This window comes from Bufo bufo, chromosome 4 (assembly GCF_905171765.1).
Source record: "Bufo bufo chromosome 4, aBufBuf1.1, whole genome shotgun sequence".
NCBI classification, from domain to species: domain Eukaryota; kingdom Metazoa; phylum Chordata; class Amphibia; order Anura; family Bufonidae; genus Bufo; species Bufo bufo.
The window spans coordinates 474864347-474887404 of NC_053392.1; the positions used below are offsets into that span (position 1 = coordinate 474864347).

Sequence of the window (23058 nt, forward strand, 5' to 3'; positions counted from 1 at the left end):
CGTTCCCATAGTGATGGGGACGCTTCAAGTTAGAATATACTAAGAACTTTGTACATGACTGCCCCCTGCTGCCTGGCAGCACCCGATCTCTTACAGGGGGCTGTGATCCGGCACCTGAGGGGTTAATTGTGCGTATCATAGCCCCCTGTAAGAGATCAGGTGCTGCCAGGCAGGAGGGGGCACACCCCCCTCCCTCCCCTGTATTACATTCATTGGTGGCCAGTGCGGCCCCCCCCTCTCCCCCCCTCACAATTAAAATTCCCCCCCCCCCCCAACTTGGTTAGTTTAATAGCGGTTTGCAACCAGCGCAGGATAAATGTCTGCATTTATCCTGCATATAAATGTATATATATATTGTTTGATACCTCCATTTGCAATATAACACGAAAAAAACCTAACATGAGCAAAAGCTGTTCCCTTAGACAATACAGTCAAAAACAAATATTGACTCAACATCATATCTTCTTAAATATCTCCATGTCTCACTATCTACACACCGCGCACGTCTGACCTGGACATTTAAAATCTTCACAAAAAAAAATATATGTATATTTTACCTATTTATAAGCTTATGCTGTTGCTATTTCTAATTGTATATGTACATATATCTCAGCAAGCATGCACTGACTTCTGTATGGCCTTTAAGTCTGGGCCGGCACCAGGTGTAGATGCCCATCATTGGTGGCAGCGGAGAGTTCCGATCGGAGTCCCAGTTTAATCGCTGGGACTCCGATCGGTAACCATGGCAACCAGGACGCTACTGCAGTCCTGGCTGCCATGGTTACTTAGCAATTTTAGAAGCATTATACTTACCTGCGCTGTCTGTGGCCGGCCGGGCGCTCCTCCTACTGGTAAGTGAAAGGTCTGTGCGGCGCATTGCTTATAGCACAGACCTTTCACTTACCAGTAGTCAATCGCAGAAAATCACGGAAAACGGAACAACGGCGACACGGATGCACACAACGGTCGTGTGCATGAGGCCTTAGTTGGGAAAAGTAAGCATCTTAAAAATTATTTGTTTCAGACTGTCCCGGTCCTTTTGCCCATATTTATTTATTTTTTTAAATAAAAAACATTAAACTGTTTTCCCCTTTCATATGGGCTTCTTGATCTCCTAGAATTACTGAAGAACCGTAAAAAGAAACAGAAAGAAGGACTTACTCTCCTAGACTGTCTCTTTTACTTTGTTACTGCGGCAGCTATCGGTGTGGTGGATTGGTTTCATCATAGCGATAATAAGCTCTGGGTAAAACTGGAAGTCCCTTTACCCCTTCAACAGCTACCCCCTGGCTCCACAAAACCTTATTGACAGGGAACTGCTTTTCGACTCTCCCTCTGGTAGCTCAACCTACACGCATCTCAGACTGGCCCCTTTACTTGCTCACTCTTTCCTCAACTTCACTCAGATGGTTGCTTCTCTTTTTTCTAGGGTTTAAAGTAGTGCATCTATGCTGTTATAAGAGAGCCTCCTACCCAGGTCAACCAGCTCTACAGGTGCACGATTTGCATACTATCAGCAGAAATATTTTTACGATACCAGTAAGACCCATTTTAGCTTACATCGCCTACTGACTTCATTTGAAAATGTATGTGCCTCTTTAGATACTCTTGTAGGGTCCTCTCTTTATTCTAATACTGCATGGAGTAGGAGCTCCGTACAGTATTAGAATGTATTGGCTCCGATGAGCCAAAGTTATTGCTTCGCAAAGGTACCACTTGGAACCAAACCAGAGTTCGGGAAATGTTTTTTTTTACAGTACAAATACATTCTAATACTGTTTCATCCGACGTCGATTCGCTCATCCCTAGTTCTCTCCCTCTCTGTACCAGCCTGTTAATAGTTTTATGTTCATTGCATTTGTGTTTTATATCATGTATGTGTAAACCCTCTTGATGTACAGTGCCATGGAATTAAAGGAGCTTTCAAATAAATACTAATAATAAAACGCCAATATTTCCAATATTTATAATCTACAGCTGAAGGTTCTCTGTATTCAGATCCCCTCGTCTGCTATTTTTTTTTTACCAGAGGACTAGGAATAATTGTTTACTCTGTAATAAGGTATCCATTTCTTGTGGAGCTGAGGAAACCAATTTCTCTTTATACTTGATGGTTTCTAACTGTACTCCTTAAAGAGGACCTTTCACCTCTCCTGACATGCCTGTTTTAATAGTTCCATACATTCCCCATGTAATAGCAATTCTGGCGCATCTATTCTTATGGCTCCATGTTGTGCTATTCCTTTATTATTTCTACTAGAAGTTATGAATTAATTGGTATTAGCCTTCAGTAAGGGTCCAGAGGGGTGGTAACAAGTTGGGGGTGGACACTGGGGAAGCCGACAAGGTAACAATCAGAGTGGTCCCTTGCCGGCAAGCACTCCGATTGGTTAGTCTTTGCAGACTAACCAATCGGAGCGCTTTAGTGTAAAAAATGCCGATTTCAGACTGATCTCCACACTGGAGATCACAGCCTGAAACCAGGCATGACTGCCACTGTGCCCCCATTGATATAATGACCCCCAGTGCCCCTAGTCATTTGCATGTTACCCCTTGTGAAAATGAAAAATTTGGGCTAAAGCAACTTTTTGTTGGAAATAAAAGTTAATTTTTCATTCTCACAGCTATCCGTTTCTAAATTCTATGAAATTCTTGTTGGGTCAAAGCATTCACTTCACCACTAAATTTATTCCTTGAGGGGGGTAGTTTCCAAAATGGGGACACTTTTTGGGGTTTTCTTTCTAGGGGTACCTCAGGGTCTCTTCAAATGCGACATGGCACCTGAAAACCATTCCAGCAAAATCTGCCCTCAGTTAACAATATGGCGCTCCTTTCCTTCTGAGCCCTGCCATGTGCCCATACAGCAGTTTACAACTGTATGAATCAGGGTAATAAATATTGAGGTTTCTTTGGCTGTTAACCCTTAATGTGTTCCAGGAAAATTGGATTTAAATGGATAATCTGCCCCAAAAAATTACATTTAAAAATTTCCCCTCCATTTTGCTTTAATTCTTGTGGAACACCTAAAGGGTTAATAAAGTTTGTAAAAATCAGTTTTGAATAACTTGAGGGGTGTAGTTTCTAAAATATGATCATTTATAGGTGGTTTCTAGTATGTAAGCCCCACAAAGTGACTTCATAACTAAAATGGTCCTTAAAAAAGTGGGTTTTGGAAATTTTCGGGAAAATGTTCTCCTCAACTTCTAAGCCTTCTAACTTCCTAAAAAAATTAAATGACATTTACAAAATGATGCCAACATAAAAGGTAGACATATGGGGAATGTAAAGTAATAACTATTTTATGAAGTATCACTATTCATCTTAAAAGGAAAGAAATTGAAATTGTAAAAATAGCAAATTTTTCAAAGGTTTCTGCTAATTTTGGATTTTTTTATGCATAAAAGGTAAAACTTATCAACTCAAATTCACCACCAACATGAAGTACGATGTGTCACGAGAAACAGTCTCAGAATGGCTTGGATAAGTAGAAGTGTTCCAAAATTATTACCACATAAACTGACATGTCAGATTTGAAAAATGGGGCTCCGGCATTTGGTCCAAACAGACTGTCGCTTGAAGGGGTTAAAATAAATACAGTTGAAAAAGTAAAAAAAAAAATAATTCTGCTTTTTTTTTTTTTTATAATGTTCACCAAACACCAAGAAAAATGCATGCTTTTGTGGTGTTTCTTTAACCCTTTAGTAAGCACCAATAGGCCTTTTTACAGCGGTCACTAAGGGGTCTTAGGCTGAGCCGCTGCTTTTTTAACGCAGAGAGTGGAGGCTTAGCTCTCACATGAAAGCTAGACTTCTGCTCAGAAGGCCTGCCCCCATCAGAAGCACAGATCCGGGCCATTTAACCCCTTAGATGCCACAGTAAATAGTGACCGTGGCATCTAAGCAGTTACAGAGGGAGCAGACTCCTTTTGCCCCCACTGGCAGCCAACTAATGAGATTGTGGATTGTCGATGTCTTGGCATGGCAGTCTAGGATCTATTGAAGACCCAGGCCTGCCTTCAGTGTATTCCTAGCAAACTGTGCCTCTCTGGTGAGGCTTGCTGGTAGATGTCAGTACAGAACTGAAGGAATAACATGTTGCATAAGCAATTCAATGTATTGTAAAAGCAAATCAAAAGATAACCTATTAATGTCATTTTGTGAGACTAGTAAAAAAAAAAAAAAAAACTTTTTTAAAACTATTTAAGTTTCATTTAAAAAAAATCCAAGTTAAAAAAAGATACTTTTTTCATTGAAGAAAAAGGTTTTCAATGGAAAAAAAAAAAATCATCAAAATCATCTCCACATATTTGGCACCGCCGTATCTGTAATAACCTGCACTACCGAATTATCATATAATGTATCCCGCATGGTGAATGCTGTTTTTGCTTACTCGCCACAATAAAAAATGAAATCAAAAAGTGTTAATGAACCCTCAAATGATACCAAAGAAAAGGGCAAGTTGCCCCAAAAAAAATAAGAAAAAGAAGAAAAAAGTTATGGGTCTTGGGATGATTTTTTTAAAGGGTTTTTTATAAAGTACCAAAATGTAAAAAAAAAAGTGTACCGTATTTGGCATCATTGTTATCGTCGTTATGCCATTTATGCAAATAAAAAATAATAAGAATGCCACAAAATTACATTTATAACTTAAAAACTAGATGGTGGTATCGCTGTTTTTTCACCACCCCCCCAAACAGTTAATATGATATGTTGACCCCAAAATGGTGCCATTAACAACTACAATTTGTACGTTATAGCGATTAGAATGCAATGATTTTAAAAAAAATGAAAACAATTTGTTTGGTCACTTAGGGTACATGTACACGTTCAGGATTCATGTGCGGAGAATCCGCACTGAAATCCGCAGGTAAATCCGTAGGTGCGGATTTGCATGCTGATTTGGTGCGGATTTTCCTAAGTGAATGAAGAAAATCTGGTCAGGAAAAATAAAAATAAAATTGACATGCTGCAGATTTTAAAATCCGCATCGCAGGTCAAAATCCGCGCGGAAAAAAATCTGCATTTCAAATTCTCATAGAATACAATGTACATGACCTACGATGCGGATTTTCCATGAGGAAAATCTGCACGCAATCCTGATCGTGTGCATTTAGCCTAAAGGTTTAATAAAAATTTTCATAAAATACATACATTCTACGTTTACTTACCGTAATTTTCAGTTATGTAATGTTTATTTTATTTAAAGCTGTCCATGATAATTAAAAATCTCAGAATTCTGTAAAATAAAATAAAAAGGGTATACTCGCTTTCTTCTCCAGCGCTAGTCTCTGCTCCACTGGTCCAGTCCTCCTGCCGCTGCTTGTGCTGCTAAACTGAATGCGACCACTGAAGCCTCAACAGCCAAACGCTGATGATGATTGGCTGCAGAGGTCACATGCCATACGCCTGCACATCACTATGATTGGCAGCACTGCAGTTTGTAAACAAGAAGCAGCTGGCAGCACAGAACATGGCACTGAAGAGTAAGGGGAGCATACCCTATTTTTATTTTATTTTATAGCATTTCAGAGCAAGTCCAAAGTTTTTAATGATTTCAGACAACTCCTTTAACCTTTAGTTTTTACTGTAATGGACTTGAACATCTGTAGTAGTATGTCCACATAAAGTAGTTATGCCCCTTTAGTGCTCCCACACAGTAGTTATGGCCTCTTAGTGTCCCTATATGTTTGTTATTCCTCCTTTGTGTCTCCACTCGATAGTTATGGTCCCTTACTGCCCCCACACAGTAGTTATGCCCAATTAGTTCCCCCATTCAGTAGTTATGGCGCATTAGTGCCCCATACAGTACTTATTCACCCTTTGTGCCCCTACTTGATCGTTATGTCCCCTTAGTGCCCCCACACTGTAGAATGCCCTCTTAGTGCCCACATTCAGTAGTTACTTACAACTAGGCTGGGGAATGAGGTCCAGGCCATAATGGATGACAGAAAACCATTATGGCCTGGTGGGCCTCAGCTGCCTGTGAGAACGCACACTCACAGTTATCATTGTGTCTGTACTGGCAGGTGAGGCCTGGGCGTCCTGGGCCCCATAGCAGCAGCTATGGCTGCTGCAGCGATAAAGATAAGTACATATGAGCCAGATGAGGCTTTATAGACAGATATAAAAATACAGTGGTTGCAAGCCTTGACACACTGACCATCAATCAACAGCATAAAAAAAATAAAAAATCTGAACTCCAAACAGATAAAGTAAAGAAAAGATGGAAACTTTATTCAGGAATATGTGGAAAATTCAGCCCTGCTCCATAAAGACTCCATGAAGCAAAGCCACAACACAAGCCTATGCTATTGTTCTTAAGGTTAACCACAATATGACCTCAACTTTTATTTGTATGTATGCATGCTTACATATATCTCTATATAAGACCATGACTTGAATGATGAGCACAAGCAACACTATTAGTAGGAGCACTGGAAGAGAAGCAGTGGAGGAACTAATGAAAACCGTAAACCTCTTTTCTCATAAGCAAGTATGAGATTAAAGCCGCTATCCTGCAGCTCCGCATCATGCAAATTTCACAAACAAAATCTAGTTTATAAATAGCAGATCTTCTGCCAGATGACGGTCTATTGAAGAAGACGAAATAAATAGAGCCAAGAGAAAATGAAATTTTCTTGAATGAGAAAAAACTAAACTAATACAAGAAATATGTAAATTGTTCTGCCTACATCCATTTGCAGCAAATGATTCACTGCGGTGGTTAACCTCAAGAAGAATAGAGGAGGACTGGCTGACATGGATGAATAGAGGATGGATAACAGCTAAGGCTGGGCTCATATCACATTTTTGCCCTACGTTTAATACATACACACGTTTGGGAAAAAGAGGATGCAAAAGAGTAGTACACTACTGCAGAGTCCAGCAAAAAAAAGTATACGCTGACTATGATAATGGATGTCGATGTATGGAGTCTGTCTGAGACATCTGATTAACATATTCATCTAATATATAAAGCTGAGGGTGTGTGTGTGTGTGTGTGTGTGTCCGCTAAAGGAATCCGCACCGTTGCATTTACAATCACGAAATTTGGCACACAGATTCATCAGGTGTCCGGGAAGGTTTTAGACCGAGTCTCAGCTCTCTAGCATGTACCGTTCCTGAGATATTCCCAAAAAAATAATAAATTAGCCAATAGAAGCCTGGAGGTCTCTCTATTCATATCCCAACTGCCATACACATGGTCACATGTCCCTTATCAGCCAATAGAAGCTTGAAGGCCCTTAAACTCCACATACACACAGTTTTACACTAGGTTTCCATAACAACCCCGCCATTTTTGTTCACTGCTGCAGGTCAGCTTTAATGGGGCAGGGCGCTGTGGATGACACTGTTAGGGGAGCGGAGTGCTGTGGAGGTCACAGTTCAGGGGCAGGTTGGGTGGCCATTTAGGCCACCCTCAAAAGATGGACTTAAAAACACCACCCCCAGGTCCAGCTACGCCACGCTCCCTCCGACTCCGCAGCCGATGGGGATTGAAAAAATGAAGATAAAAATCAACTTCTGTCAGCTGCATAGGTGGGACGGACAGTGACTTTCTCCCTGCAGCTCACGCTTAGACAGGATAGTGCTGCTAAGAGTTAGGTGTTCAAAAGAACATCCCTGTGTCTGTCCAGGCCCTGCGCCGGAGTCTGAAAGTCGGACTGTCCAGCCCAAGACCGGACCTCTGGCCACCCTAGGGGACTGTCCACTATGGAAGTCAGTGTTAAGGGGCAGATTGCTGTAGAAGCCATTGTTAAGGGGACGGGGTGTTGTGGAAATCACAGTTAAGGAGATGGGGTACTGTGGAGGTCACTAATAAAAGGGCGGCCGCTGTGGAGGTCACTGTTAAAGGGGTGGGCTGCTGTGGAGGTCACTGTTCTAGTGGATATTGTCGATATCTTTTAACGACACACACAAACATTAAATGAAATATACCCATGCGAAGCCGGGTCCTTCTGCTAGTATTTTTGTATAAGTTAAACATAAAACAATAACGTGATGCGAACCCAGCCTGGAGGAGGACGCTAGTGGAAGCTTATCTTCTTTTAGCATTTAACCGCCATGGACATATAGGGCATGCCATACTGGGATTTCTCTTTTCTACTCAATGACTTTGGCATAGATCATAAATTGAAGTCTTCAAATTTGGGGTTAGATCATATGTTTTAGCATAGTCTATTATTTGCTGCTCTAGGAGAGGTGATCAAGTACCTGGATACAAAATTCCTGTGTAACCCATTTGGCAGATTGATCACTGTGTCAATAGTGGCTGGCAGTAATATCACTGGAAAAAGGACAAAGGAAAGCCTGTACAATAAAAACTTTTACTGACAATGTTGTTTACATGAAACCAATAAAGCAAAAACAAAGTGTTACTTCCTCATAGGTGACATTACAAAACAGAGCTGCAGACAGCTAGAAGCACACTTTCTAGCATTGCTATGCCATCACAATAACTTGAATGAAGTAATATTCCAAGAAAGATTAGGACGATTAAAATCCTTGGGCAAAATGGCTTACATCCTTGTGTTCTTAGACAGCTTTGCTCAATAGTTTCGAAAATACAATTTGTAATATTTAAAGGGGTTCTCTGGGAATTAAGAAAATGAAAATACCTAAATATTACTTTCTTATAAATATATTCCCAAATACCTTTCATTCGCTATACTGGTTTGTTTTGTCTAGGGAGCAATCATTAGGATAAATAAAATGGCCGCTGTCCTATTCATACACACAAAACCTGTCCTAGTCACACAGAAGGACAAATTACTTACAAAGAGCTAAAGATCTGCCTCATCCTCCTCTCTCTGCTCCACTTGTCAGGGATTATGATCCTGAATACAGCTGATGAGATGTTCAGCTAAATCTCTGAAGGAAAGGAGCTCATTAGGAGACATGACGTACAAAAAAGACGGACAGGACAGACTGTGGTAATAGAGACTGCGTACAAGAGCTACTGCTCATTACTCACATCTCCACCATCCGCTCTGTACTTCATGTCTCCTCATGAACTCCATTCCTACAGCGATTCAGCTGAAGCTCGTATTAAACTGTATTCAGGATTATAATCCCTGACAAGTAGATCAGAGAGGAGGATGGAGCACCTCTATAGCTCAGTGTTGTGAAGTAACTTGTCCTCCTGTGTAATTAGGACAGGTTTTTGGTGTACTAATAGGACGGCAGCCATTTTGTTTCTCCTAATGAAAGGTATTTGGAAATATATTTATAATAAAGTAATATTTAATTATTTTCATTTTCTTAATTCCCGGAGAACCCCTTTAAAGGGGTAGAAAAAGCATTTTTACTGTCTGAACTGTACTGCTGTCACAGAAACTGAGTGAAAGAGTGGTAGATGCTTGGAACAACTTTCCAGCAGATGTGTCTTGAAAATCACCAGTAACTAAAGTTAAACCTGCCTGGGAAAAACATACCGATCCTAATATAAAACAGAAATACTATAACAGCAGCCTAGAAGGAGCCTGTGATTTTTTTTTTCTGCTGAAACTCTTCTAGGTTTCAATGAGTAAATAATGGGTTAGATATTTTCTTCTGGAAACTACATACAGGGCTTCTAGTATTACCAGTGGAGAACACTGATTCATTGAAGAATTCACTGATCCATTTCTACATCAATTAAGGATAGAATTTTTAAATCCCGTGGCAAATTTAGTTGGTTGGTTTTTGCCCTACTGCTGGTTTTATGGCATTTGGAAAAATGTGATGGCCTTAGGTCTATAAAATTAATAACATATAAAGAAAATAACAACTAAAGCCTTGGCCAACTCCTCAACGCTGGGTTTCACCATTATCTATACGCAGATGAGACCCATATAAAGTGATCTTGTGGTTAACACTTTTGCCTTCAGTGGGATCCTGGAATCAGATCTGACGAATGGAAACATCACCATGGAGTTTGTATGTTCTCAATCTCATCGTGTGTTTTTGTGCATTTCCTCTGAGGGCTCTGGCTTCTTCCAACACCAAAAAAATAATGATGGGTTTTGAAGATTGGAAATTTAGATAATAAGCCTCAATGCCGTCAGGCACTGTTATGATGGATGACAAGTTCTGCACAGCGCTGTGGAATACTGTATGTAATCGCTATATAAATTACTAAAAATAAAATACCACTCTGCTCCTAACCTAGACACCCTACCATCCCATGTCCCTGAAAGTCTGTCAGGCATCTTTCTAAAACTAAACATGGCCAAGACTGAACGTGTCCTTTTTCCCTATCCCAATATGCTTTACAACACTCCGCCCCAAGCGTGTCCCTTATGGGCTACACATAACATCTGGGCTAGACTACTGGAACAACATTTGTGGTCTAACAATTAGAGACTAAAGGCTGTATTACATACCGATCAGCCAGGCGATTGTCGGGAGGGAAGCGTTTCTTCCCGCCATAGCCTGCTCGCTAGCAGAGAAGGCTGCTGCTATTACATGCAGCAAACTCCTCCTCAGTATGAGGAGGAGCGTTTGCTAATGTCATCACTCATCCCCATACTGACTGGTTGTCTGCCGGCAGCAGATTGTGCTTACACAGTGCGATCTGCAGCCAGCAAACAATGATTTATAAACCAGTTTACAAATCTGGATTGCCTGATAGGGGTGGCAGTATTACACTGCCAGATCGGTAATGAGTGTTACTATGCACGCTCGTCAGTGATGATCTGGCAGACTATCTGCCCATCTAATACAGGCTTAACACCTCTCCAATCTATACTAAACTCTGCTGACTCATCTTTGGTACCTGTGTCCGTCCCTGGCTTCACTTGTTGCCTCTTTCTTGTGTTGCTTTTTACAAACATATCAAAAAAACAAATGCTTTTTTACTGCAATTGCATTTTTAGTAAAGTAAAGGCTTTTTAAAAAAAAAACACAATTGCAGTAAAAATACATGCGTTTTTGATGCATTTTTAACAAATCTGGCCTCTAACCTAACTAGTCCTATTCAATTTTGCTCATCCTACACCATTCAAAACGTCCTTCTTCTGACAAGCACATAAGCTGGGATAAAGAGTTTCTTAGCTAGTAATCAAATACATGTTATTATACCATAAGAAATAAATGGCTTTCCAAGTTCAAGAAATTAGAAGTGTAGTTTATTCCAATGTATCTCGGTGAAAGAAAGGATTGCAAGCAAAATAAATGCAATAAATGTCAAACACTGAAGTTGTGACTGTGGAAATGCCATAGGCCCCCTTTTTTCCTTCACACTATGCACATGTCTTGATTATTTTACTACCCTCACGGGTTTGATTGATGGATATATTCTAATCATAACTTGTCTCCTATTTTAATCAACTCAGTATTTTTCCATCTTCATTATGTCTGAACACGCAACCTTACTGGCAACTGAAAATCTTACATAACTTTGTTTCAATATGCCCTATACTGTATGAAAATGTTAAAACCCACATTAAAATTAATTAAAACCGATAAACGAAACCTATTCGGCTGGTAGTGACACACAGAAAAGTAAAAGGAAAGCAAAAGAACATGACTATGTACATATTACATCATTATAGGGGTTATCCCAGGATTAACATAAAAAATTAAAATCCAACACCATATTGTACATGACTATATATTTCTAACAAAGCTAGAACCAGCCCTGTAACTCGCATGGATCCAGAGATCTCCCCATTCACTGCTCTGATTTATATCAAGCCGACAGCTCAGGGGGCCGGGGGGGGGGGGGGCCTGTCTCCTCTGCTACAGCTCGGGGGGGGAACCTGTCTCTTCTGCTACAGCTCGGGGGGGGAACCTGTCTCTTCTGCTACAGCTCGGGGGGGGAACCTGTCTCTTCTGCTACAGCTCGGGGGGGGGCTGTCTCTTCTGCTACAGCTCGGGGGGGGGGGGGGCCTGTCTCTTCTGCTACAGCTCGGGGGGGGGGGGGGCCCTGTCTCTTCTGCTACAGCTCGGGGGGGGGGGCCCTGTCTCTTCTGCTACAGCTCAGGGGGGGGGGGCCTGTCTCTTCTGCTACAGCTCGGGGGGGGGGGGGGGGGCCTGTCTCTTCTGCTACAGCTCGGGGGGGGGGGGCTGTCTCTTCTGCTACAGCTCGGGGGGGGGGGGGGCCTGTCTCTTCTGCTACAGCTCGGGGGGGACCTGTCTCTTCTGCTACAGCTCGGGGGGGGGGGGGGGGGCCTGTCTCTTCTGCTACAGCTCGGGGGGGGGGGGGGGCTGTCTCTTCTGCTACAGCTCGGGGGGGACCTGTCTCTTCTGCTACAGCTCGGGGGGGGGGGGCCCTGTCTCTTCTGCTACAGCTCGGGGGGGGGGGGGGCCTGTCTCTTCTGCTACAGCTCGGGGGGGGGGGGGGCCTGTCTCTTCTGCTACAGCTCGGGGGGGACCTGTCTCTTCTGCTACAGCTCGGGGGGGGGGGCCTGTCTCTTCTGCTACAGCTCGGGGGGGGGGGGGGCCTGTCTCTTCTGCTACAGCTCGGGGGGGGGGGGGGCCTGTCTCTTCTGCTACAGCTCGGGGGGGACCTTACTATTGATGACCTATCCTCATGACAGATACGTGGTGGTCTGACTCCCGGCAACCCGCTGATCAGCTGTTTGAAGAGAAGCAGCCTGATGTCATTATGCAATAGAAACAGTGCTATTAATCCCATTCTCTATATCAATAATAAATAAATTAAAAAATAAGGGACCCAGTAATGAACCCTGGGGTACACCAGTGCCTTAATTTTTACCACAGTAAAGTTAAGCTTACTAGTCTAAAATTAACTGGAGAAGACCTAAGGCCCTTTTGAATATGGGCAGCACATTATGCACTTTAAAAGCACATACCCATGCTTTGGACTTCCGCTTTGGACTATGTTTAGTTGTCTGAAAGAACACTAAGTGTTCCCCTGTTCGGGCCCTGATAGTTCTCTGTGGAGACACCTAGCATTAACTGTATAATTTCCCTGCAGTGGCACCACAGGGCAAAGTAAGTATTAGACAGTGTCTTTTAAAATCAATGGGTTGCCCGTGTAAGGGCTCTTTCACACTTGCGTTCTTTTCTTCCGGCATAGAGTTCCGTCGTCGGGGCTCTATGCCGGAAGAATCCTGATCAGGATTATCCCAATGCATTCTGAATGGAGTGAAATCCGTTCAGGATGCATCAGGATGTCTTCAGTTCCGGACCGGAACGTTTTTTGGCCGGAGAAAATACCACAGCATGCTGCGCTTTTTGCTCCGGCCAAAAATCCTGAACACTTGCCGCAATGCCGGATCCGGAATTAATGCCCATTGAAAGGCATTGATCCGGATCCGGCCTTAAGCTAAACGTCGTTTCGGCGCATTGCCGGAGCCGACATTTAGCTTTTTCTGAATGGTTACCATGGCTGCCGGGACACTAAAGTCCTGGCAGCCATGGTAAAGTGTAGCGGGGAGCGGGGGAGCAGCATACTTACCGTCCGTGCGGCTCCCGGGGCGCTCCAGAGTGACGTCAGGGCGCCCCAAGCGCATGGATCATGTGATCGCATTGGACACGTCATCCATGCGCTTGGGGCGCTCTGACGTCATTCTGGAGCTCCCCGGGAGCCGCACGGACTGTAAGTATACCGCTCCCCCCTCCTACTATGGCAACCAGGACTTTAATAGCGTCCTGGCTGCCATAGTAACACTGAAAGCATTTTGAAGACTGTTCCGTCTTCAAATGCTTTCAGTACACTTGCGTTTTTCCGGATCCGGAGTGTAATTCCGGCAAGTGGAGTGCACGACGGATCCGGACAACGCAAGTGTGAAAGAGCCCTGATGCGGTACAGGGCAGGTCCACCAAAGCAAGAGATGTTCTTTGTAACTGCTGTCCAATATGTCCAGATGAGGATCCTGATACCTTCCCCCAACGCCCCATCAAATAGGAATTTCCAAACAGGGTGTATGATAATTGGTGTTCTACATTGGAAAACCCCTTTAATTATATATTTAAAAATGCTAACAATATTAAGGGGGTGTGTCATTCCAGCATATAGCATTTATTATGTAGAGAAAGTTAATACAAGGTACTTACTAATGTATTGTGATTGTCCATATTGCCTCCTTTGCTGGCTTCATTCATTTTTCCATCACATTAGACACTGCTCGTTTCCAGATGCTACAACCACCCTGTAATCCAGCAGCAGTGGTCGTGCTTGCACACTATAGGAAAAAAGCACCAGCCTATGTGAGCTCCTAAAGTCCCAGCCACCAGAGAGGCCGGCACTTTTTCCTACAGTGTGCAAGCACGGCCACCACTGATGGATTATACGGTGGTCATAACCATGGAACTGACACAACCCCTTTAACCTCATTGAACTGTGGAGGGTTGAAAACACTGGTATAGAATTTGATTTGTCAACAGAAGGGTTAAAATGAAACAAAACCACCTTTCCTGGAGAAAAACAAGCTTCCTACCATCCTCTGAATCAGGAGAGAGCTATTAAAAGCAAGCTCAGCTATCACATACAACCACTATAAACCTGCAATTACTCTGTGAGCAGATACATCCTCCCTTAAAATGATCAAAGCAGCCTGTGCTTCCAGGAACCGTGTTCATTTATCCAGACACAAAAGTAAGGGATTCGTGTCATATATCTAATGCATCGTGATGTTTGTCTAAATTCCCTTTTCTATAAATATAAAAGCCCAAAAGTCAGTTGATCTGTTGCAGAGGTCAGCAACATCAAGTATCACATGCAAAGCTTGTGTGCTATGGGAAAGCTCATGGTTTACTGCAACCAGCAGCCCCAAACAGCAAAGCATGTGAGCAAACCACAATTTGCAGCTCATGGTAAGTCAACAGGCCATGTCATCTCCAGACGGCCTTCACTTAGCAGAGACACATACATCAGCAGTGGGTTGTGGAGGCAATGCATTCTTGTTTCAAGGGGAAAAAAAAACTATATTGCTATAATATTAGAAGATCATACATTAAAAGCACAATAGTTGATCTAATATATCACACATACTCAGCCGCAATCTTTATTTTTATTGATCTCATGTCAACACCATTTACATGTCCATGGAGGAGATTCCAAACCTCAAGAGGTCCAGGGAAAGTCAAATGGTCTGTCTACCGACCAAGCCAAAGCATCAATAGGTAGGTTTTTATATTATATCTTGGATAACAGTAAAGAATATAAAAAAAAATTTCTATAAAACAAAAGGATAAGACAGATATACTGTGTAGCCAAAGAAGTGGATAACTACACTGCCACTTAAAGATCAATCCTTAGATTTAAAGGAGTTGTCTCACGAAAAACATTCTGCAGTCTTTACACCAGCACCTGGACCTCAATACATTTACAATTGCATGCGATTTAAAATTTAGTACAGCCACTGAGTTATTCAATTTAAATGCATCTGTATAGCGCCACCTCCTGTTTGTTTGTTTTTTCATATTTCTCTGTCCATCTCCCTGAGGTGGACACACATGCTCAGTTCTATCCTTCAGCTGCCACCTGAGCTGTGACAGGGAGACAGCTGCAGAAAAAAGGACACACCTCCTGAGCTGTAGTAAAGCAGACGCCCCCAACCTCCGTTCCCCGAGCTGACAGCTTGAAATAAATCTAGCAGAGCAACTGGGGCAGATAATGCGGAAATCTCTGGATCCATGTGAGGTACAGGGCTGGTTCTAGCTTTCTTAGAAAGAGATTGTCATGCACTATATGATCTCCAATTTTCATATTTTTCCATTAATCCAGGGATAACCCCTAAAAAAAAGGAATCAGTTGTGCAGAACGCTGCAGTCCACTCAATACAGAGCACATGCCAGAACCAGAGCTGTCAGCCATAGGTGGGGGGAGGGGGAGAGCTGGGGGCTCATGAATATATATAGCTTGTGCACTGTATTAAATGGACTCAAGCTGTCGGCTCATTCAGGGGCTGCTCAACAGTTATTTTTGCAAAACGATTGGGTCAATTCAAGTAAATTAGCCAGAATTTTGATCAGATTATCTGTCACCGCCTCACCGGTATATGCTGGTCTCAGATAGGGCAGCCTAACACTGGTGACCGATTCCCTTTAGTCTTAGACAGGTTACACACGCTATACCTTTTGACACAAGGATTAGAAGGGCAGTTCTACAGGGCGGCAATGGATTTTCTGTAGGAACTTGTATTTGTAAAGTGTAATAGAAAATGACTTGACAGTATCAGAATGACTTTGAGACAAAGTCACATACATACAGCAGATATAAATGCTAATAGCTTTTCCGAATGCTTCAAGACATTGATTAATACAGAATTACTAGTCAAAAGACTTGTAGGGAACATCAGATGGAAAATAAGTGCTTGATTTCACAAGTCTAGAATTCCCCATTAGAGCATGAAACAATAGTGAAGCCTAATCCTCAGCTATACTTTGTACCTTTAGAACCCTCATACGTATATTATACAAGTTAGGCTCTGTTCATATCTCCTTTGTAGGGTCGGAGCCTCTGAAGCAGATCTAGTCAGAACAGCGCAGCATGTTGTGCTATTTTGTATGGTAAAATGGAAACTTGACAGACCCCATAACATTCAGTGGGGTCTGTTGGGTGCCACAAAACAGATCTGCAGCTTCTGTCATTGTAGTTCTGCTCCTGCAATAAAGCAGAACTGTGGAAATACCTAGGACACAGGGGCGTAACTACCATAGCGGCAGAACATGAAACTGCTTTGGGGCCCAGATGGGATCATCTCTTCTTCTACTGGAAGTGAAAACTTGGTCAGGACTCTACCCTCTAAAGCAGGGGTGCACAACCTTTTCAGGTTAGGGGCCACATTGTCAGCCTGAACCAATTACAAGGGCCGGAAATAAAACTTAAAGACATATTACCAACTGAAATACTATTTTTATGGCAAATTAAACACACAGTATATATTATAAACTGACATACATGTCTGTTACCAGATGGTTGGGGCCACAAAGAATGGTATTGAGGGCCGCATGTGGCCCCTGGGCCGCAGGTTGTGCACCCCTGCTCTAAAGGAACAACTTTTAGCAAATGAGGCAGTAGAAACAATGGCCCAATGGTCATTAAAAAGAGTTTGTGTGGGAGGTCTGGTCTGATCCTTGCTATGGGGCCCTTACTTCTCTATGTATGCCACTGCTAGGACAGATGTGAACAGAGCCTAAGTGACATGTTATCAGGCTTCAAATATTAGCCCCTCTGTGCCAGTCACTCCATTGCCTGTCTGATTCACAAAAAATACAATTTCACATCTTTACCTGTCCTACAAAAGCCTGGCCAGCTACTGTCTATAATACCTCAGACACAAAAACATTAGTAATGTGATTTTTTCACACAAGAGACAGGATGGTTGTGGAGCAGTGGAGTCAGCGGCTGCCACATAGGGCTCATCCCTATCACCCACTAGGATCTATGTCATAGGAAGCCAATTTATTTTTTGAGTGGGAATCTGCAATACCAGGAGGAAACCTACTCAAACGCAGGGAGAACATACAAGCTCCATGCCTAAGCTGTTCTTAGTCAGATCTGAACCCAGGATCCCAGCACTTCAAGGTAACATTACTAAACCCTGAGCCACCGTGCTGCCCACACAACTTTCATTCTTCACAGGCGCCTCTGTGCTCTGTAAACTTGTAAATAGAATTCTTCTGGTTAGCCAATAATACTTTTGTCTCTTTTTAGGGGGTTCTCCAAGAGTAAGACAGACCTCCCAGAGTGGCCGACCTGTGGTGGTGCTCATACTTGGGCTACTTTCACACTAGCGTTTTTGCAGGACACGGCAGGGATCAGCAAAAACGCTTCCGTTACTGATAATACAACCATCTGCATCCGTTATGAACTGATCCAGTTGCATTATCTTTAACATAGCAAAGAAGGATCGGTCATTAACTGTCATTATCTGTGTCAGAGAAAACAGATCCGTCTCCGTTGACTTGCATTGTGGGTTGACGGCTTCGCATCCCAGAAAGCAAACCGCAGCATGCAGGTATGAGAACAGAGCGGAATGCATTTTGGAGCATTTCATTCTGTTCAGTTACGTTTTGTCCCCATTGACAATGAATGGGGAGAAAATGGAAGCTTCTTTTCCGGTACTGAGACCTTATGACGGATCTCAATACTGGAAAATATTAACGCTAGTGTGAAGGTAGCCTTACCTGGTCCCCGTCGCAGGGTTCGCTATCTGATACTCCTGAGCCGGCTCTTCCTCTCCCTGCTGTAATGAAATCAACATCTACCGATGAGGGGGACACGTGACCACTGCAGGCAATCACAGGCCGCAGCGGTGACCTGTTCACCTTGCGTCACATGACCAGCTTTGGTGACACAAAAGAAGCAGATCACCTCTGTGGCCTGTGATTGGCTGCAGCAGTCACGTGTCCCCCGTCAATGGATGGTGGTTTCAGAGAGGGGAAGAGCTGGCCCAGGAGCATCAGACACCAAACCCAGTGGCGGAGACCAAGCAAGTATGATCTCAACCACGAGCAAGTCACTCTGGGAGGTCTGTCTTAGGGCTTATGCACACGAATGTATTTTCTTTACGTGTCTGTTCTGTTTGTTTTTTTGCGGACCATATGGGCCTGAAAAAATAAAACAGAAGTTACTCCGTGTGCATTCCGTATCCGTATTTTCATTGCGTAAAAAAAAAAAGAACACGTCCTATTATTGCCTGCATTACGGACAAGGATAGTACTGTTCTATTAGGGGCCAGCAAAATACGGAATGCACACGGACGACATCCGTATTTTTGCAGACCGCAAAATACATACTGTCGCGTGCATGGGCCGTTAGGGCAGATGAGCATTACGACTATTGGAATGTAAGCGTTCGTTCCTGATAATTGCCTAGCCATCAGTGAAGGAGACCGCTGCTATTACATGCTGCAATCTCCTCCACAGAATGGGGGGCAGTGATCACTAATGCCAACGCTCATCCTCACACAGAATCATTTAACACAAATCTATACCATCACATGTCATTTTGCTATACTAGTTTTTCTATGCATCTAGTCTTCCCTAGAAAGCTCCCCTGTAAAGTGTCTACTGTTACCTTTCCATGAATTTTGTGAAGAACTCCAACTTCTCACAATACAAATCCAATACGTTCTTGAGCAGACACACACTCATGTCCTTATCTCGGGAAAAGTTAAAGAAGGACACATCTGCAAGCTGCGGGATTCTACTTCTTATAAAGGTTCTCTGTAGGTATTGTAGTCATCACCTCACCAAAAGGTAATCACTATAAGTGGTTCAATAGTTTTCATCAACCATACAGAAATACACAGTACATTTGCCAAACTGTCATGCACACGTGTAATATTTCTGTGAATTTGGTACATGGACATTTAAATCTAAACCTGTAGGTAAACCTGAAGGCCGGCTACAGGGACACAGATATGACTAAATGAAGAAGCTCAGAAAGGCTTAGTTATAACTAGTCCCTTAACCCTATTACCGTGGCAATAGGTATATACAGTATATTCTACCTGCTGCATTTCATCTTGAATCTGAATCATCAGTTCTCCGTTGGGCTCATTATTATATCAAGCACGACCAGTCACAATCAAATAAAACGAGTTTAGTCATGCTCCAAGGTCCAACGGTAACATAGGCAGAACTTACCGTTCTTTGCTGAATTTCAGGGAATGAAGTATGGCAGGTCGCTTCTGTCGTAGATTCCAAAGATGTAAGGTGTCATCCGTCAAGGCACTCACAAGAGCTCCCTTTAAAAATGACACACAACGGATCAGAACGCAGATATAACATGGTCACAGGGTATGTGTTCTTGGGATCAGAAACTAGCTGGGGAGTCCCAACAGGGGTAATATACAGCAAGTGTGTGAAACAGGGCAGCACAATATGATCTTTAAACAAGGAGATCCTATAGGTTTTGTCCCCGTCCTTGTGGTACCATATGAAAATACAGAAGTAAATCTGCATATAATAAAATTTAGATTTTAGTGACGATTTTGCACTACAATTTCATTGCTATGAAACCAATAAAAACACTAAGGCCCTGATTTATCATACGTTCACTCCAGAATCCTGGCATTAAAAAATTGCGCAAATAGGGCTTTTGGGACTTTGTGCACTCGCTTGCACAAAATGTAAGCATTTGCGCCAAATTTAGTGATGTTTTTTGCACAGGCTTGCACAAAATTTTGAGACTTTTTGCATTTTTACACCACTCACTCCAGTTTTGTAATGTGGGTGGGAAAGTGGGTGTGGTTAGCTATGTTAATGAGTTTCACTCCAGATTTATCATGGAGACTCCAGGAGGAGGGTGGAGTAGGAAAACTGGAGACGCTTCTCTAGACAAAAGTACTCCAACTGACTTCAAATTTTCCGCTCATGATAAATTGCCCCCTAAGAACTCCATTATGATGAGAGATGCACTTTCTTTAGTCTTCCATTTATATAAATGGATACTTATATTTGAAGGTGAATTTTTTAATGTTATGTTATATGGTTCTTTTTGATGGGAGGCCGGAACACTCAGTCCACTTTTGGATGACAGCTCAAGTGCCATATAGATGTATGTACTTGTATCTATAGTGGCGGTATCTCATTGACAATGGCAATTTTAATATGTACAGTGTATCAGGTTCTAAGTTTTTTTAATATCATACATTCATCTGGTGCTTTATCGGTCAAATTATTGCCTAACAAACATTATTAATAGTTCGGATAATACGACTTAGTGGAAAAAATCTTTTCATGCTGAACTTTAAAAGGGATTCTGTCACCAAGTTTTGGGCTATAGAGCTGCGGACATGCACGGCTAGATCGCCGCTAGCATGTCCGCAATATACCGGTCCTATAGGGCTGTGTGCTTTTATTTTCTTTAAAAATGGATTTTAGAGATATGTAAATTAGTCTTGTATGTGTCCAAGGGGCTGTACGAACCTTCTTGGAGCCCAGCCACGCCAGCCTGTGAAGGAGCCCAGCACCGCCTGCGTCCTCCGAATCTCCTTCTTTCATCAACTATAGATTGCCGTAATCTCGCGATGCGCGAGCTTGCGCATGCGCAGTTCATTCCCTGAGGCTGATGCCAGCACAGGGAAGGAACACTATACCGGCACTGTGCATCGCGAGATTACGGCAATCTATCGTTGATGAAAGGAGGAGATTCGGAGGACATAGGCGGTGCCGGGCTCCTTCACAGGCGGGCGTGGCTGGGCTCCAGGAAGGTTCGTACAGCCCCTTGGACACATACAAGACTAATTTACATATCTCTAAAATCAATTTTTAAAGAAAATAAAAGCACACCGCCCTATAGGACCGGTATATTGCGGACATGCTAGCGGCGATCTAGCCGTGCATGTCCGCAGCTCTATAGCCCAAAACTTGGTGACAGAATCCCTTTAACAATAAGTCTGGAACTTTTTTTTTTTTTTTTTGTCAGCGATGACCCTATTTGTATGTACAAACTGAAAATACAATGATTAAAAACTGCAAGCATTCTGCAATAGAATCCCGATTTTATATTATATGTATACAAAAGATAATATGTCACAATCTCTTTAAAATCAGACCCTCAGGCTGTTCAATGGATTACTAAATCACATCAGGAGTACTGTAAACCATCACATGGAAAGTCGTTATCACTATTCGCATGCTTTTCAAAAGAGGAACAGAACGATAAAAGTTAACCAAATGTACTGCATGACAATGACGTAAGAGTATTTCAACATCTCATGTATGCATCCGTTTCAAACTGTATTGTAATGTTATTAGAATTTGTTTGTTTTAGACAAAACTGATCCTGGATCAAAAAAGTACAAGTTTACAAGCCATTCTACTCTTTAGCATCCAATTCCTGATTTAGGCTGAAAAAGCATTTTTAATATATAAAAAGTATACACACACACACACACACACACACACCGTATATACAGTGAGGAACAACAGTATTTAAACATATTGCGATTGTGCAAGTTCTCCCAATTAGAAATCATGGAGGGGTCTGAAATTCACATTGTAGGTGCATTCCCACTCTGAGACAGAATAAAAATAAAAATACATTTCAGGAAATCGCATTGTTTTTAAAGATTTGTCTTGCACTGCTGAACATAAGTATTTGAACACCTGAGAAAATCTGTGTTAATATTTGGTACAGAAGCCTTTGTTTGCAATTACAGAGGTCAAACGTTTCCTGTAGTTCTTGACCAGGTTTGCACACACTGCAACAGGGATTTTGGCCCACTCCTCCACACAGATCTCCTCTAGATCTGTCAGGTTTCGGGGCTGTCGTGAGCAACACAGAGTTTCAGCTCCCTCCAAAGATGTTCTATTGGATTTAGGTCTGGAGACTGGCTAGGCCACTCCAGAACCTTGATATGCTTCTTACGGAGCCACTCCTTTCCTTTGTTATCCTGGCTGTGTGCTTCGGGTCATTGTCATATTGGAAGACCCAGCCACGACCCATCTTCAATGCTCTGACTAAGGGAAGGAGGTTGCAGCTCAAAATCTCACAATAAATGGCCCCATTCATTCTCTCCTTAAGGCCTCATGCACACGACCGATGTGTGCATCCGTGGCCGTTGTTCCGTTTTCCGTGATTTTCTGCGGACCCATTGACTTTCAATGGGTCCGTTGAAAACTCGGAAGATGCACCGTTGTTCATCCGCGGCCGTGATCAGTGTTTCCTGTCCGTCCAAAAAATATGACCTGTCCTATTTTTTTGACGGACAACGGTTCACGGACCCATTCAAGTCAATGGGTCCGTAAAAAAACACGGATGCACACAAGATTGGCATCCGCGTCCGTGGCCGTAGGCTACTTTCACACAGACGGATCGCAGATCCGTCTGCATAAAAGCTATTTCAGAGCTGAGTTTTCACTTCGTGAAAACTCAGATCCGACAGTATATTCTAACACAGAGGCGTTCCCATAGTGATGGGGACGCTTCAAGTTAGAATATACTAAGAACTTTGTACATGACTGCCCCCTGCTGCCTGGCAGCACCCGATCTCTTACAGGGGGCTGTAATCCGCACAATTAACCTCTCAGGTGCCGCACCTAAGGGGTTAATTGTGCGTATCATAGCCCCCTGTAAGAGATCAGGTGCTGCCAGGCAGGAGGGGGCACAACCCCCTCCCTCCCCAGTTTTAAATTCATTGGTGGCCAGTGTGCC

At 42.8% G+C, this 23058-nt stretch overlaps 1 protein-coding gene across 2 annotated transcripts in view; it reads right to left on the reverse strand.

The window, feature by feature from the left end:
* The window catches only part of STXBP5 (syntaxin binding protein 5), a 427346-nt gene that overhangs the window by 294275 nt on the left and 110013 nt on the right, over positions 1-23058 (reverse strand). For both annotated transcript variants that reach the window (XM_040429504.1, XM_040429505.1), the window contains exon 4: positions 19545-19645. In XM_040429504.1, the coding sequence (XP_040285438.1) occupies positions 19545-19645 (101 nt within the window). The remainder of the gene's footprint in view (positions 1-19544; positions 19646-23058) is intronic.